General features: G+C 40.5%; 1 protein-coding gene across 1 annotated transcript in view; it reads right to left on the reverse strand.

The window, feature by feature from the left end:
- Nucleotides 1-16,319, reverse strand: part of rngtt (RNA guanylyltransferase and 5'-phosphatase) — a 107,014-nt gene extending 90,695 nt beyond the window's left edge. The window contains exons 1-6 of the mRNA XM_069657665.1: nucleotides 15,935-16,319; nucleotides 14,590-14,699; nucleotides 14,392-14,495; nucleotides 14,202-14,290; nucleotides 6,225-6,300; nucleotides 4,046-4,298 (exon numbers count right to left, since the gene is read on the reverse strand). Coding sequence (XP_069513766.1) covers nucleotides 4,046-4,298; nucleotides 6,225-6,300; nucleotides 14,202-14,290; nucleotides 14,392-14,495; nucleotides 14,590-14,699; nucleotides 15,935-15,998 — 696 coding nt within the window. The 5' untranslated portion in view covers nucleotides 15,999-16,319. The remainder of the gene's footprint in view (nucleotides 1-4,045; nucleotides 4,299-6,224; nucleotides 6,301-14,201; nucleotides 14,291-14,391; nucleotides 14,496-14,589; nucleotides 14,700-15,934) is intronic.
- Between the last annotated feature and the right edge of the window lie 1,201 nt (nucleotides 16,320-17,520).

Here is a 17,520-nt window from a genome sequence, read left to right on the forward strand (position 1 = left end):
ATTGAACTGAAACAAACAGTCATACCCTCCTACATACAAACAAAGGCAAACGTTTTAAATAGCAGTGATACTTTGCTAGCAGCTACTGCTTTGATGTTTGAATCCCTGTGTGCAGAGACAACAGGTACAAATGTTAGCGTCCACCTTTACTTTTGACCTCACAACTTTAAAAGCAGTTTTATTTTTGCTATGTTATGAATCCACCTCATAAATGTTGCTCCTTCTTTTCGATTCCCGACTGATGCCTCCCTCCTCACCCTCTCCCCCCATTCACTCCTACACTCCTGGTCTTATGCAGTTATCATCTCCTATGTAACATGGACATAACGCTCCTATTTTAAAGTAATCTAAATAATCTCCTTATTTCCTTACCTCACTTGTTTCTCTCACTATGTGATCTTTTCTCCCTCATTCTGCCCAGATCACTCTTGCTAACTGGTAAAATATGTTAATACATGTCAATTAGAAGAACAGATGTGATAATGTAAACTAAGTCACCTCAAACGCACCTTAAATGCAAATGTTTTGAAATCGCTGCATTGACAAGAGCAACTCCTTAATAATCATATAAATCTCATTCTCTTTCTTTCAGTGCAGGAGTCATGTGCATTCGTCAGTAGGGCTGCTGCTTAAACTCATGCATGCGTCTTAAAATCAGGTGACACTTGTTTTATATTGACCTTGTTGGTCTTGCCAAAAACAATGTCACTAAACTTGGTTTCTGCTGAAGAGTCATAAAAAACACCTGAAAGTGTTAAGCGCTTTTTACACTGCCAGTTCAAGGTGGGATTATTACACCCGGGGCGAAGTCGTTCCGCCTCTGAGCCGGCATCAGAGGTAGTAACAGAGGCGAAACAGTCGGAGCACAGCAAGGCGGAGCAGCCCCATGTGTTTGTGTGTGTAGGTTTGTTTATACCTCATGCACCTTTTGCTTCTGCAACGCTTTGCACACTGTGACGGCTTTACGCCGTCGTTGCTTGGCGAAATGGAAAAGGAGGCGTAACGGCGGAGCTTCGTTACAGCTCTGAGGCGGACTTGCGATGTAAAAAAGGTCTTAGCCTTCTTAAGGTTGAGAATCTAAATTACACAAAAAGATTCCCATAACTTGAGGCACGTTTTCTGCAGATATATTTTGAATTCAGAAAGCCTTCTTAAAGATATATGGATGAAATTATTATTAACGAAGCTTAATCTCTTAAAGAAGACAGAGAGGGAAGGTGGAGCTCATGCAATAAACTTGCTCTTTAGCTCACTTGTGTATGAAAGGATGTGCTGTTTTCTCTGGTCTCTGTTAGCTTGCTTGTAATCAATTAGAACGGCAAAACAAAGAAAAACTGAAGATGAAGAACAGAAGATGAAGCTTAAAAAAATAAATGCTAATGAATAGAAAGCAGATTCGGGGCGCTGGGTTAGCTCAGCGGTTAAATCGCGCGCCCCCATATACAGAGGCTACAGTCCACGATGCTGCTGCCCCAGGCTCAACTCCCACTCCTCCCCTGTTTCCGACACTATCCATTCTCCTCTCTCTGTTAATTAAGGCATAAAAGGCGAAAAAAATCAAAACCACAGTCATCCGGGTTAAACCAGACTGCCAGCATCACTCCTTTTCACCTCAGGTGCAGCTACAATGAACAAAACAGAGCTCTGTTATTTTTTACTTTACTTTCTAATATTAGTGCATATTATGATACAAAAATAGTCACACAAAAAATGATCCAACTGATATTTAAAGAAATGAACTGCTCTCTTCTGTTACGCTTCACATAAGACTTAACTCTTCATGTGTAACAGTGTGGCCACGCAGGAATAAGCAGAATAAGCTTCTACAGCTCAAAGTTTACTTGTGCTATAAATAGGTGACGACAACTCAAAGAAAAGTTTTTACACTTCAAGACTATTTTCTGCCAATTTACTTGGAAAACTACAACCCAGCTCCGCCTCTGAACTCACCCAGAGCAGAGTCACAGATGAAATCCTCTGCGAGCGTGCACCACTCATCCTGTGTAATTAATCTGTAAATCACTAACTTCGATGACTAATTTTGTAAATGTTTTAATTACTCTGAATAATTAGCTCGTATTAGCACCATTAGTCAATTAACAATTAGTCAGGCAAGGAAATTAATTAGCATGCATTATGATAAGTTCATCGCTTTAGTCACAGCCAAACATTCACAACTTCTCAAAAGTTGTTTGGAAGATATTCGAGCACACCATCTCCTGGTCTGAGAAAATGATAAAATGTTTTGAGCTTATTGCAGCAGCGTTCACTCAAGTCCACCAGAGACAGAAATCGGATTCCTTTGACTCCCCTTCAACCTCAAATATCTCTGACCAGGCAGGATGGTGAAACGCAAACTGTAGCTACATGAAAATCCCTCCCCAGAATGTCAGTCATTGATTCATCTTTGTATGTAATCTCCTCCTTCTACCTCCTTAAAAACTCCTCAATCTGCATAGTTCCGCCCACTATGCACATTTCCAACCGCCCCCTACGTCATGAAAACAAAACACGTCTCTGCCATCGTTTAGTGGCAACTTTTTGTAACTCAGCTAGCTTGAAATGTAGTAACTAGCAGTAGTAACGTTAACATTAGTAGTCAGCAGTGAGTTTGCAAAAATTACAATGACGGTTACAGCTGGCTCGCACATCGCCGAAGTGGTTGCCATAGGTTACACATAATGATATGCATTGCGTCACCTGGGGATGCACCGATACCAGTATCGGGTATTGGAGCTTAAGTACTCGTACTCATACTCGTAAAATTATGACAAGTACCCCACCTGAATACTTTACAGCTTGATGTTAGCCTCCCGTTAGTTAAGCAGGTAGGCGGAAAAGCAAAGTTGAGTGTTAAAATGTCAGCAACAGTTGCAGTTGCATCATTATGTCTCTTTACTTTGTTACAGTCGGAAAGTGAGGAACATCTGATGAAAATGAAACGTGTTTTTAAAGTCTTTATTAGAACTGTAATGATATTAAGTACTCATATCGGTAGTTGTATCGGCTACCCAAATGTAAGTACTTGCACTTGGTCTGAAAAAAAGTGGTCTCAGTGCATCCCTAGCATCACCCCGTCCATTAACAGGATTGGCTCCTTAGGTTTGTGACGTCTCAAACCTGCCAATCTGAAAGCGTGTTGTTCAGCCTGTCCTTGGTACACTGCAGTTTAAAAGCAGACAGGCCCAGCCATGGAGATGATGCTGATGGTGTCCCTGATATGTCTTGTAGCACATGAAGAACACCACATGGAGATGTTTACAAGATTACTTGATTTTCACTGGAGGGGGTCTTTAAATATGTTCTGATATTTTTACTCCTCTATATCAGTAAACTGATTATCTCTTTGTTGACAAAACAGAATGTTTGAGGACGTCATTTTGGGCTCTGGGAAACACTGATTTACATTTTTGACATCATATTTACCAAACTAAGAGAAAATAGAGGAAAAAAACGGATTAATCGATAGTGAAAATGATGGTTGGTCGCAGCCCAAGTAGTCTACCTGTAACGACAGAGACTAATAATAATAAATATTCACTGTTTGTGTTTGCACACAAGTGTCATTTGTAGAAATGTTTATGCCCAAGCAAATCTATGTTTTGATTACCTTTCCACTTTTTGCCTCTTGCTTGAACTGTTGTTGATTCCATTTGAATTGCCGCTTTTTATCCACTCCAAAACGAGTCTGGATGAAAGCATCAGCTCAACGTAAACAGAAACCTAATTATGTGCAACTGGAGATAATTTGGCTCCTCTGATTTCACTGAAATGAGCTGATGAGAGCTTTGCATAAAGACGGGGAGGCGGATTTTATCTAATCAAAATTATACCTCTGTCAGCAGCGAGAGGAGACAGAAAGTTGTCTGAATTTGAGCATCAAATGGGTACTTATATTCAGCTGAGCACAAGAGTCTCCTCACTTAGAGGAGAAGCCTCCCTATAGAGACGACATCCCGCTGCATGAGAGCCGCGTCATGCAGAGAGAGACAGTCGTCATTTTCTACTTAACAGTCCATTTCCTGCAGCTTCCAGGAAGTCTCACCAGTTTTAGCTTCTCCTTCTTCCGCTTGCCGTGCGATGACCCCGAGGAGCTGGGGCCCGACTCCCGCCCGACGGCGTTGCCGTCATCGTCCACTTCCCCGCCGTCTTCGTCGTCGAAGCACCACTCCGGGAGCGCGGGGGCAGGGGGCGCGTGCTCCTCGTCGTCATAACGACGGAAAAGCTCTTTGAGGTAGTCTCCCTTGTAGATCCCAGGGGCCCGAGCCTGACTGAAAGCCGCCACAGCTGCCTCGACGCTGATAAGAGACGGACAGCACAGACATAAAGAATCTTTTTAAAGGCTTTTTCATTGTTGATTTCATTTTTACACTATTTTTATTCTTTATGTTTCTCTCTTCTATCTTTTCATCATTACTAGAGCTGAGACTATTTGTTAATTGATCAAACAGCAACTATTGTGATAATTAAATAACCATTCAAGTCATTTTCAAGCAAGAATTGCAAACAATTGATGATTTCAGGGTCTAAAAATGTGGCTTCTTCTTTTTCATGTCTAAGATAATTATAAATTGAATTTAGGCTGCAGCTTAGGATATTTATTGTTATATAATTATCTGAAAGACATTTATTTATTTAATTCATAGAATAGTGGAAACAATGAGAAACCCCCTTCACAATTTCCTGAATCTCAAGTTGGAGTCATTGAATAATCCAAACAACTGTCCAAAACCCTGAAACACTCATTTACAACATCAAACAGAGAAAAGCAACAAGTCCTCACGCTGCAGAGGCTGAAGAGAGAACGTATTTGCATTTTCACTGGGGAAATTATTTGTAATCTCTTATCAAAATACTTATTTACTTAATTATCTAACTGATTTATTCACTTATTGTTTCGACTCTTAATGGATTGACTGTTGGTCAGACAAAACAAGCAGCTTGATGACATAGCCTTGTACTCCTGCAGCTAATGGTTTTTAACATTTGTCACTATTTTCATAATCTCTATTTACAGATTCTATATATGTGGATGTGGATTTTTAGTACAGGAAGTGTTCTGGTTTCTGTTTGTAGTACGCTTGTAGTCCGAGTAATATTGACCAATCAGTAGGCTGCGGCGTATGCAGGAAAGACAGTGGAGAGCAAAAGCAGGCGGAACGTATCCACCGTAATGACATCCTGGCTCCCATCAGCGTGATCTGCGATGATGTAGCTTCTTATTAATCTCTATAAACATATGCATGTAAGTTCAACTAACAATCCGTTCTAGATCTAAAATTCAACTTGAGATAAATTCCCTCGTGTCAGGAAAGGCGTTCAGCGTTTAGATTTCCCGACTTCCTCGATGCATCAGAAATGATCGATCCGACCTCCGTTCAACAAATGAGCATCTTAAAAGTAGTTATCTTCTCCTCTTGAGGACCTGACAAAGCTTCATTTTTACAAATCAGCATGATGTTGAAATTTCGGCAAAGACAAGAGCCGTTAATTAAAGCAACAAGAAAAACGGTTTCTTTTTTTGTATACAATGCAGCACGCGGAAAAGGAAGACTTGACTGGTAGCTGTTCATCGCTAACCGCAGGCTAAACCGTGTTAACTGTTGACCCCAGAAGCTATATCGTCGTCAGACTACAGCAGATGGGATCAGAGATTGGCTATTTTCCTAAATTAAAACAATAAGGCACAAAATACTTTTATTATTCTGAGATTTAAATAACCTATAATAATGCGGTTCTTCTTACTTTGTGTTCATTTCAAGAATTAAAAACTAAAAATGTACCAGTATTGATCATTTGATAGTAAATTCTCTTGCAGCTCATGAAACCGGACTGCAGGCTTGTGAACGCTCTCAGAATATTCATCAGACAGGAAGCAGGGGGTCGGAGGGAGGGTTTCATCCTGCCTTCATGTCTGCAGCTTCCAGGGATACAGCTCTCTCTCTCTGTGAGTGCCGCTCCACCTCTGACTAAAGACTCATCCTCACCCTCTGATCGGCTGCTTTAATTATTTAACCCTTCTGCCGGAGGGTGACGCGCTCGGTCACTTCCTACCAGCCGGCTTCTTTGTGAAGCCTGCGCTGATTGGTACTGACTTTTTGCGTCATCACACAGTTACTTTAAGATGAAGATGAGATTATCAGGTTATAAAGAGGGACAGCGGTGGGAGATTTGGAAACCAGAAGGAAGATGCAAGCAAGTGTTGAGGGGGGGCTTTTTCTTACCTCCAGTCCATCTTCTCCACCAGGTACGCACATATCAGAAAGCCCGTCCGGTTGAAGCCATGCGTGCAGTGAACACCTTCAGGAGCAAACAACACACAACTGTTAATCCCATTTAGCATTTATATTAAATCTTAGCTCTAACAGTGTTCGCTAAATGCCTAACAGTACAATATGCTGTAAGTCATATCATCAAGCTATCTTATCTAATGTGTCTTTGCTCAGCTGCTCCACACGATCAATGTAACACAGCATAACATGATAGCCCTGTGGGTTTAACATGATCTTATCCCTTTGACAGGGATAACATCTGTCCTCTTTGAGATGCACCGAGGCCGAGTCGACGTTTTTGAGCCGGAGCATCAAGTCACAATCTCACATGACTTACAGGCAGATCCTGCCTTTCTCAGAGGGGGGTTCTGCTTTGATATCTACATTAAAAACCAGGCTGAGACGAGCTGGTGTAGACACACTGAGAAGAGAGCCAGGGACTGATGAAACATCCAGGGGATGAAAAGGTACAGGAAAAAGAAGACGGTACAAATTTGCGGGGATAAATTCGTCCCTGGAGGCGCAAAAAGGTTCCTGAAAATGTAATCATTTGGTCACCATTTCAAGGAAATATCCAGCTTAGATAAATAGTGCCTTAATTGTGAAGTTAAAGTTAAAACAGCAGGTGCACAGCAGGGTTGAAACTACACAAAATAAAACCGTCTGACTCTCATATTTCCCCAAGCAAAGGAAGTTTGCCTGGCAACACCAGCGCTAATGAAGAGGCAGAGAGGGGGGTCACATTTACCAGCCCAACTTTCTAATTTGGACATTTGTACTACAGAGACAACGAAGCCTAATCACCAGCTGGCTGAAGACGTTACTGAGCTGACATTTCGCACATTCTGCTCTGATGTTTGAGGCTGTTTGATTTAGGAGCCAGGCAGCAGTAAGGAGGTAAGACCAGATCTTGACAGGATCATAAGAGGCTAGAGCGAGGTCTAAGAGAGCACCCTGCTGTCACCAGTGTGAAAGTACAAGTTCAAATACACGTGTCCTTCATAAGAATCCGCCACGCTGCCTTCTCGACAAAGTCAGAGCAGAATATTATCACCTAAAGACACAGGACAAGAATTCAGTACCATTTTACCATAACCATTATTTTACACATAATAATGGAGCCTGACCGATATTATTGGGCTGATACAGGCCTATTACAGATATTGGTATGGGCGTGTCGGTTTTACGATACACACTAAAAGGCCTTTTATGCCTTTATTTGAGACAGAGGACAGTGGATCGTATCGGAAACAGGGGAAGAGAGAGAGGGGATGACACGCAGCAAAGGGTCAAGAGTCCAGCAGTCTGCACTAGAGCATCACAGATGAGCAAACGGTGGGCCACACTAGAATTAGTTCACAATGTATAATGATGTTAAATATTCTATAATGTAGTTATTTAAGAAAGAAGGGACGCTGGTTTAGCTCAGTTGGTAGAGCAGGCGCCCCATGCACAGAGGTCAGATGTCCTCGACGCACTGATCGCAGGTTTGACTCCCGGTCTGCCAATCATTTAGTGCACGTCATCCTTCACTCTCTACTCCCCACACGTCCCAGCCTTCTGAGTAGAGATTTGCAAAATACCAGTTCCAGTATCAAGTAGAGGAATAGCAGGGTAACTCACGATACAATACGCTGTGCGTGACTCACGACAATCGCGATACAGCGATTCTGTGGGGATTGATATATTGCAAAACAATCATATACTGACACATCACGATATCTGATTAACTCAAGAAAACAAAATGCCCCATGAAAGGTATAGTGCACAATTAATGTATATAGTCACTGCAACTTGGAGTCAGGTTCACAGAATGTGACACAAGCTGAGGTGAAAACAATAATACTGTGAGTCAACTTGGCAAGTTTACCTTTTGGTGTTTATCCTAACACAGATATGCCAATACCAGTATCTGAGCGCTCCTGAACGCAGCATGACTCAGTGCATCCCCCCCGAAACACGGCAGCGAGGGAGACATGCCCGAACTTGTTTACTGCACCTACTACGGAGGCATCAGTGATCGCCGACGGACTCTTTTTATCGTGTGTGCATCCATGAATATGTAAGTTAGTTTTGCTTTGGTGTTTATGTTACTCTCTGTTAGTGTCGGCTGGCCGCGAGTGTATTTTCGGCACGTTGTTATACAGTATGCCTTTCCCTATAACTCGTTGAACCCCAGTTTGTTTAATCAGAACCAGGAGCCTGATGTACAGACTAAAAATCTGAAACTGGAAAAAAAGTTCCTAAGCTGTCTAATTCATGAAATTGTTAATATTGTGTGGACCACTGTGTGTTGGTCATGTTAAATAAAAAGTACATGTTACTTCTTCAGGGTCAATTCTTACTGTAAACATTAAAATGTTTGATAATGCACCAGGTTAGAGGTGCATTAATACTGTAACTGAAATACCCCTAACAAAAATCGATATCGAATCGGAAAACGAATCGAATTGAGAAATTCTTATCGATACCCAGCCCTACTTATTAGCCTCCTAATTAATGAATTACTTTACGGTAAATTATCATGTGATGATAAACAACAACAGAGCAGTGCTAACAGAGAGTGTAATATTAGTCAAAGCTTGCAAAATGTCAGCAATCAATGTTTTTCTACCAATGATATGTATTTTTTTTTATGCACTGGTATCAGATGGGTACTCAGTAGCGGCTGATACTCAAGTCTTAGTATAGGAATTGATATTAGTAAGGAAAAGTTAAGTAAAACACTTGCAGAAAAAGTCTGCTATTATCCCAGAGAACAAAATACTTATCTGCCACTTCATGTCAAGCGCAGCCTTTACTTAAGTATTTAAACAAAGTTCAAAATACAGCACAGCTGAAACAACAAAGCAAAACCCTGCCCACACAGACTTCTGAACAGTTTTCCATTTTAAATCACATTTATTTATCCAGAGTTTCTGACCGGTTTCCACTGATGTCCTTTCACCTATAATCACCTACACAGTGTTCAGTGGGAGAGAGTGTTGTTTAAACTCCCACACTTACAAAAACCAAAAAACACAATGATGCACAACAGTAAAATATGCACATGCGCTACAGATCATCAACAATCATTGTGTGCAAACTCTGAGAGGCCCATTTAACCTGCAGCTGCTTCAGTGAGCTGCTCAGTGATAATCAGCAGAAGACTGGTGATAATGGAAGCAGTCTGGTGTTTAAGAGAATAACTGCATGAGTTCAAAGTGTGAATACTTTTAAATAAAACATGCAACCCTCACTTTTCATTTGCATCGGGTCAATTTAGGAGCAAGGCTGCTCTCTACTGGACATACAAAGTAATGCTACTAAAGGACCACTAGCCCAGCACCCCAAGGACAAACATTACATTAAGTGGTTCTAGCTGTTCAAATTTTTAAGGCACATATGGTCAAATATATCACCACAGGAAAGGTGTGAGTTAAGACACATTTCTTGAAATGTTGAAGCATATTTAAGTTCATACACTTCTAAAATACTAGCTCACTAGAAAATAACTTTATTTGTGGAAATAACTAATCAACCCGATTGACCACCATCATTATCCTATTGCAATTTAAGATTATTTTGCTATAACCTGTGTCTGTTCTGAGTCAGCTGTTAGTAATTAAACATGCAGGAATTCAACCTTTTCTGCAAGGGACAGACTGATACACCTTTTAAAAGGAGCAATTGGCCCCTGGAAAAAGCCGCTGTCAGTCAAAGCTGGTGTTCTCTATAATCAATAGAAGCAATAATATTTGAAATTGGCGCCATAGCTGTGGAGGAAGTTGTACAAACAGATTGTGGTTTCGTCTGTTCTACATTCCTACAACACCCAGCGTGCATTGCGCCCCTCCCTCTGAAAGGAACGGCCCAGCAAAGACGCCTGAGTGAAATACTACTGTTTTCCAGTCAAGGACATTGATCGCTGCAGGCAATGGCTCAGAGCAGAACACATTTCAAAACTGACGATTTTGAACGAGACATGACATCGAAGGGGGGCGTCCTAGATTGAGGAAGTGAAGTTTAGAAAGCTCCCTTGCCTCTGCCGGATGAAGCGTTTTACGTAGTCTGGCGTAAAACGGAGGTTTTCCAGGGCCCATTGGAGAAGCGGATAGCCTCCTCCAAAGGCACAGAGTGAAATTGCATTTTTTCCTACCATAATGGCATTAGCTCCCCATAATAGCATGATAGGACTGAGGTTGAAAATCGGCGAACTGGCCCTTTAAGTCAAATAGAGCTGCCAGAAAAAGTAGCATACAACACAAAAATCACCACAAAAACCACACCATATTATGAAATAATATGGTAACTATGATCTACAGAGTAAGCATGCACACTTTCACACAGTAGTTAACCCTTGGCGATACTCTTGAGAAATGTACAATAATCTAATGTCTCACTGAGAACAGCATAACTAAGTCTTTGCTGCAAAATGAGGGCCCCTGGTGTTCTGTGAAATAAAGCTGAGTTGCTTCAGGTGCTCCTACTTAAGATTCAAGGTTTTTGAGATGTTTCTGTGGCATCAAGATTCCTATTGAGAGGGTGAGAGGGGTAAATGGAAGCTTTAATGGCTACGGAGATAAAACAGTCGGGTGGTAAATGCAAGAAAACTAAATCTGAATGAGCTACTGCTGAGGCAGAGTCGCTTTGACATTCTGAGAAAATGACCATCGGCTTTTAAACTCTACTTTCATAAATCTTTATATTTTTCTGTGTGAAGAAGGGATATACAAAGCATATGATTGAATTTAGTCAGATTGATAAAATCTTCATGAGTTCACAGGGACAGGCAAAGGGTCTTCCCTTGGTCCTAATGCTTGACCAAACGACAAACTACCATACTACCTTAATGACTTTCAGCCTGTGTGTCTCTCTCCAACATTTATGACACAATCTCTCAGTCCACCACCTGCCACCTGGACACTGTCCCTACACATCTTCTATGAGAAGTGTTAGACACTGTATGTCCCACAATTTCCCTTATTATTAATAGCAGTCTTGCAAATGGAACTGTCCCTTTCTGTTTTAAACATGCAACAGTCCAACCTCTTATTAAGAAGCCTAACCTTGACAGATCACAACTAAACAATTTCCGTCCCATCTCCAAGCTCCCATTCCTGTCCTAAGTGCTGGAGAAAAGTGTCTACATTCTGTCCCATCTAGACAACAACAACAACATGGAGAAATTCCAATCTGGTTTTAGGGCTCATCACAGCACTGAATCTGCCCTTCTTAAAGTCTCATATGATCTATTGTTGTCTTTAGACGCCGCTAAATGGGCCATTTTAATTATTTTAGACCTCAGTGCAGCCCTTGATACAGTGGATCATTGTATTCTATTAAACCGTCTTAAAGACCAGGTTGGCATCCAGGGCTCCGCCCTCAAGTGGTTTGCCTCCTATTTAACCGACAGGACTTTCTCTGTTAAGATTGGGTCTCCTCTTCTACTGCCCATATAACTTGTGGTGTTCCTCAAGGTTCCATCTTAGGGCCCCATTTTATTTGCGCTGTATATGCTCCCCTTAAGCTCCATCTTCCGCAAGCACAATGTCTCCTTTCACTGTTACGCCAATGACATGCAAATATACGTTCCATTGAATCCGGGGGATTCCAGCTCCATCACATCCATTCTTTATTGCATCCAGGACGTGAAATGCTGGGTGGCAAAAAACTGTCTTCAGCTCAACGACAACAAGACAGGAGTGATTGTTTTTGGTCCCCCCAGCACCACAGGTAGTATAGCCAGCCACCTAGGGCCATTGTCATCAAACCTCCATACACAGGAAAGGAATCTCGGTGTCATCTTTGACTCGGAACTACAATTTGACAAACAACTCCGTGGTGAAAGGTTGGTATATTAAACCACATGTGCTGCACCTGGTGAGAAAGCTGAGGCTGAAACTGGGTTTTTATCTTCGTAACAAGTTGTGTTTTTCTTTTAATGTAAAAAAGCGTCTGGTTGCTGCTACTTTTTTGCCTGTGTTGGACTATGGTGATCTTTTGTATATGCACGCCTCTGCTCAGTGTCTTCATATGGTTGATACAGCTTACCATGCATCATTACCAACTGTAAAGCTCTGACTCACCATTGTGAATTATACTCTCGGGTAGGATGGCCTCCTCTGGCAACCCGTAGGCTCACACATTGGCACACTTTTATATATAAGGCAATTCTTGGTCTGCTTCCACACTACTTATGTGTTTTTATCACGCAGAAAAGTGCTGGACAATATTTACTGCATTCTCGGGACTTCATCTTACTCTCTGTCCCAAATGCCCGGACAGGAATTGGTAAAAGGGCTTTTGGATATTCTGCACCCTCAACGTGGAATTTGTTGCAGAATGACTTGAAACTGAGGGAACTACTCTCGCTAAATGCCTTCAAATCTAAAATGAAAGACTTTGAGGCAGATTCCATAAGATGTCGATGTCTTTAAATTGCCTGCTAGTACAACTTTCTTTTCTTCTTTAATTTGTCCCTGTTTGTGCGTCTGTCTGCAACTTTTTGTTTTTTGCTGCTGTCTTGGCCAGGGCTCCCTTGAAAATGAGATTCTTAAACTCAATGGGACTACCTGGTTAAATAAAGGTTAAATAAAATAAAAATAAAATTTTCGGCTAAGGAACATAAACTTAAATCCATCCTCTCTCTAAACGACATGAAAACCGTCATCACTGCATTAATCTCCTCAAGACTAGATTACTGCAACTCACTGTACATGGGTGTTGGCCAGTCCCCTTTGCCTCGCCTGCAGCTGGTGCAGAATGCTGCAGCGAGACCGGTTTAAGAAAAATAGACAGCATTAAACCAATACTAGCATCCCTGCACTGGCTGCCTGTTAAATACAGGATTGATTTTAATGTTCTTCTAGATGTTTTTAAGGCCACACATGGGCTGCCACCCCTGTATATTTCAGAACTCCTTTGCCCCTTCTCCACCAATAGGCCCCTTAGATCCTCAGAGCAACTGCTTTTACCTGTTCCAAGGTCAAGGCTAGTGGGTAAGGGAGACAGCGCCTTTGCAGTGGCAGCTCCAAAGCTTTGGAATAGCCTTTTATTTTCCATCAAATGTTCCCCCTCCATTGACTATTTCAAGACAAAACTCAAAACGTACATGTTTTCAATGGCCTTTGGTTACTCTTAGTGTTTTAGACACATATTATTGCTTTTTTTTCATTGTCATTTATTGTTGTTTTTGTTGTTTTGGTGGGCCATTTATTTTAAAATTGTACAGCACTTTGGTCAACTCTGGTTGTTTTTAAATGCGCTATATAAATACACTTGACTTGACTTGACTTGACTACATGATCTCTCATGCTGTCCATTTTTGAACATTGATTTTAGTCAATTAAGCCAGAGGGGAAATAAAATCTGTTATAATGTTAAAATGAAGTGAGTATTACTCGACCCTAAGTGATACATCTGCTTCCATTTAAAGGTTTAAAAAGTGTTTCAAGGAAATATGACAAGTTCTGCTTTCCTTTCCGGCTGCTTATCCTGTGTGTATAAGCGAAATTCTGTGAAACAATCTATTTAGTACAGTTAAAAGATTCATAGCAGGAGGAACTGATTTTTCATCTTTTCTATACATTTAAAAATGTGCAGTAAAAAGGCAAAACACAAAAGGGCTGCAGTCAAGCCGGGCAAAGTGGGGGCAAACATAGGGCTCAGGTAAAACAAAGCAGGGTTGGGTATATTTTCCTCTCATATACTTTAGATTCAACAGCATAACACTGAGCAGCATTTTACAGTAGCAACAGTTTTGATCACATTATTGCTTATCTCTGTGAACTCCAGTTAACCAAAGTCCAATTTCAAATCATGTTCATTGTCATATAAAAATCATTTTTCAAATCTGTTAAAGGAGACGTTCCTGTAGAAGTGTACATGGGCAAAGATAAAAAGAAGCTAATGATGTGTAAAAACACTGTTTAAGAATAGTTAACTCACCTATCAATTCTGTGGGATTCTTCTCAATGAAGTGTTCACAGAGCCTGATGAACATCGTAGTCGTCTCTTTTGAAGGGCATTCTCCATGGCTATAAAACCAAATGAATGACATCGCTCTTAGTATATTATCACCACTTACACCAAAACTTACACTGAGTTTGACTCATGAAAGTGAATTTGATGATCATACCCTTTACACTGAAGCTTCACATATTTCACGCCGTCTTTTTCAATCTCGTTGCGGTCATAAAAGCGAGTAGTGTTCGTCAGATCGACAAGCAAACCCATTTTCACCTGAAGAAAGACAAAAATGAAAAGACCTGTAAGACACGGTGGATTTTGGAATATCAAAATCCCCATCACAACGTCAGTCTTTGCAGTCACTTACTTTTAGACTTTTTAAGTAGTTGGACAGCATGCTCGGGTGAAACCTGTTCTCCTCTGCAACTTGGTCATCGTATCTGGGACCCAACATTGTCTTCATCGGCAGGAATTTACCTGTGAGGGAAAAGGCAAGAAATTAAACAGTGGTCCTCTAATTAAAACGCTGTACTCCAAGTGTGGACCTTTGCAAATAGATGAGTTGAATCATTAGCTCAATTTCAATTTTATTTGAATTTTAATTACTGAATTCTTCAAAGTCTGTTCCTATACACTCTAACATTTTGTAAACAATTATCTTAATTACCACACTTAGTCATATCATATGAAATATGATTAAATGTAAACACTTGACAAATCTAGCTATGAAACAGCACGAAACAGCTCATATATTGTGTTTTTGGCATATCTAAATTATTATATTTTCCATTAAAACTGTGACAAATGTAACAGTTACAAATACAAATTACACAATACTTTATGTAACATGCTGTGCCTTAAAATTAAATATCGGTCTAAGCTACAGCACTGGTATATAACAAACGTGAAGTGGCGATGGGTCCAATATAATGGGTCTGGTCATGAGAGATCACAGAAAATATGTTGATATATGTAATTGGCTTTAATGTATAAGGACATCTATACAGCCTCATGCACAGCCATGCACCGGACCCGGTTTGTTTTGACACGTGACGCTTGACAGCTATGCTAGCCAATTCAGTAGCACTTTTCAAATGCATGTGTTCTTATTGGAAAAACGTGAACGTTACATAGACCAAAACCAACATTTCTTCGTTATTAAATAGAAGTCAGCAAGCAGAAACCAAGCATGTTTGTACAGAATTGAGCTTTAACAGCCCGCTAGCAATAGACGACGAGTTAGCTAAACACCGCGCGCCTGAATATGACGTCATACCACACACCATTTAAAAATATAGCAAACCAAGTTGGCTTCTCTGCAGTTGGCAAATGTAGATATTTCTTTAAAAAGATCTGAGCTTCTGTAGTTCATGTGTGCTATCAATTGAATTCGGCCTCCCTGTTCACACCAATCGTCGCTTAGTTTAAATGATATTATAATTATTTGAATTTAACCGCTTGCTAACGTCACTATGTTGTGATGCTAGCATTGCATTTTTTGAAAATGAAGAAACATAGCTACGCACTACTTGCTATAACAAGTCGTTTGGGAAATTTAATAGCGAGTATCAACATTAAAAAAACTCCTTTCAGTCATGTCCTACCAGCATGTATGACTGATTCAAGTTGCACTGAATCACCTAGCTGAGCTTGTAGCAACAGCAGCACGTAAATAAACCTGTTTAATCTGACGTGAGGTTCTTCATTCTTACCTTCCACAGGTTGTCCTCTTCTGGGGCAGTTACGCCACCGAGGAGGGGGTCCAGTATGTGACATCTTTAGAAGAGGTTTTAGACAGCAACTATAACAAGCTAGCCTAAGGCTGGATATACCTTCCCTCGGAGCAGGGGGGGGGGGGATTCCCGTATGTCTCTCACGCGAGCCCCGCGGACTCAGGGCCCTTCAGCGACTAATGCAGAAGAATCATCCAACAAGTTTAAACCCGATCAACATGCTGACGGGCCGACAGACAAATACACGACACGGGTTATTGCGAATACCGTGAAAATCCGCATCCCAAAAATAAGGTTATCTTCTGAGTCTGTTTTCCTTAAATCAAGATTATTGGCAATTAGCTAGCACAACCTCAGTTCAGTAACCAAACGTGCTAGCTAGATAAGGCTAAACTAGCTAGCCTTGTTTTTCTTCTTCTTTGTTGTATTTTATGGCGGTTGGAAAATAACGTTATGGTGCATTACCGCCACCAACTGGTATGGAGTGTGGATCAGGACTCTAACTACCGTATTCAATACTAAATATTTAGAAAACAAAGTGAGAGAACCTTAACAAAAAAAAAAAAATATATATATATATATATATATAAATACACGAAATAAAAATACAAAACAAAAATTAAATTTAAAAATATAAGAATAGCTAGCCTTATTCTTCTCTTTGTTTAAGTCTATTTTTCAGACGACACCCTGCATCACACTGCCACCTGTAGGTAAATATGAGACAGTACATACAGCTACAAAATTCCTGGAGAGCAATAATCTCTTTATTTAAAGCTCCTGTGAGGAGTTTAGTTTAAGTTTAGTCTGATGACTGTATGACCTACAAAAGCAAACCAGACCAGACCAGCGACAAGATTGATTATTTCTGTACAGTTAAATAGTAGTTGTCAGATGAAGCGATTAACTGCACACTGCCTCTGTTTACATTTTCCAGGGCAAAAATTCAAAGTGAGTGATACATATGACTGTTAAAGAAAGCAGGACAAAATCAGCTAAGAGATAAGAGGTACAGCTTTGTCCACAGGGCCGCCAAAATGAACACAAACTGAAAGTTCCTCACAGTAGCTTTAACACTCTGATATTATAATGCATGTGTAATTTTATTGGGAGACAGGCTTAACAACCGTTTGAGATAAATATAGCTGCCAGTATTGCAGAATAATACACAGATAGCAATAAGAGAATTATAAAGTCAACATTGTATTATAAAACAAGTGTACCATAAACAGCTACACCATAACAAGTATGTAAAAGACACTAAGAAATGTACAAAAACATTCTTTCAGAGGAAACAGTGTAACATTAGTCTTTACCGCAAAATAAGAGAGCTGTCTAATTTTCTTTTAACATAAAGCAGAGGTACTCCAGATCAGAGATGTGGACTTGTGACTTGACTTGACTTGAGGCATGATGACTCGGATGACTTACGTGCGTTCATAAGTTTGAATGTTAGCTGTAAAATATCAAATGATAAAATTAAATTTTGTCACGTTTCTGTCTAACTATCAAGTCTGTGTGCAGCGCAAACTGGGAATCATGATTGGACAACTCAAAAAGCTCCC

This window comes from Semicossyphus pulcher, unplaced genomic scaffold (genome assembly GCF_022749685.1).
Source record: "Semicossyphus pulcher isolate SPU_LCO1_2020_fin unplaced genomic scaffold, fSemPul1.0.p SCAF_11, whole genome shotgun sequence".
In the NCBI taxonomy this organism is placed as follows: Eukaryota; Metazoa; Chordata; class Actinopteri; order Labriformes; family Labridae; genus Semicossyphus; species Semicossyphus pulcher.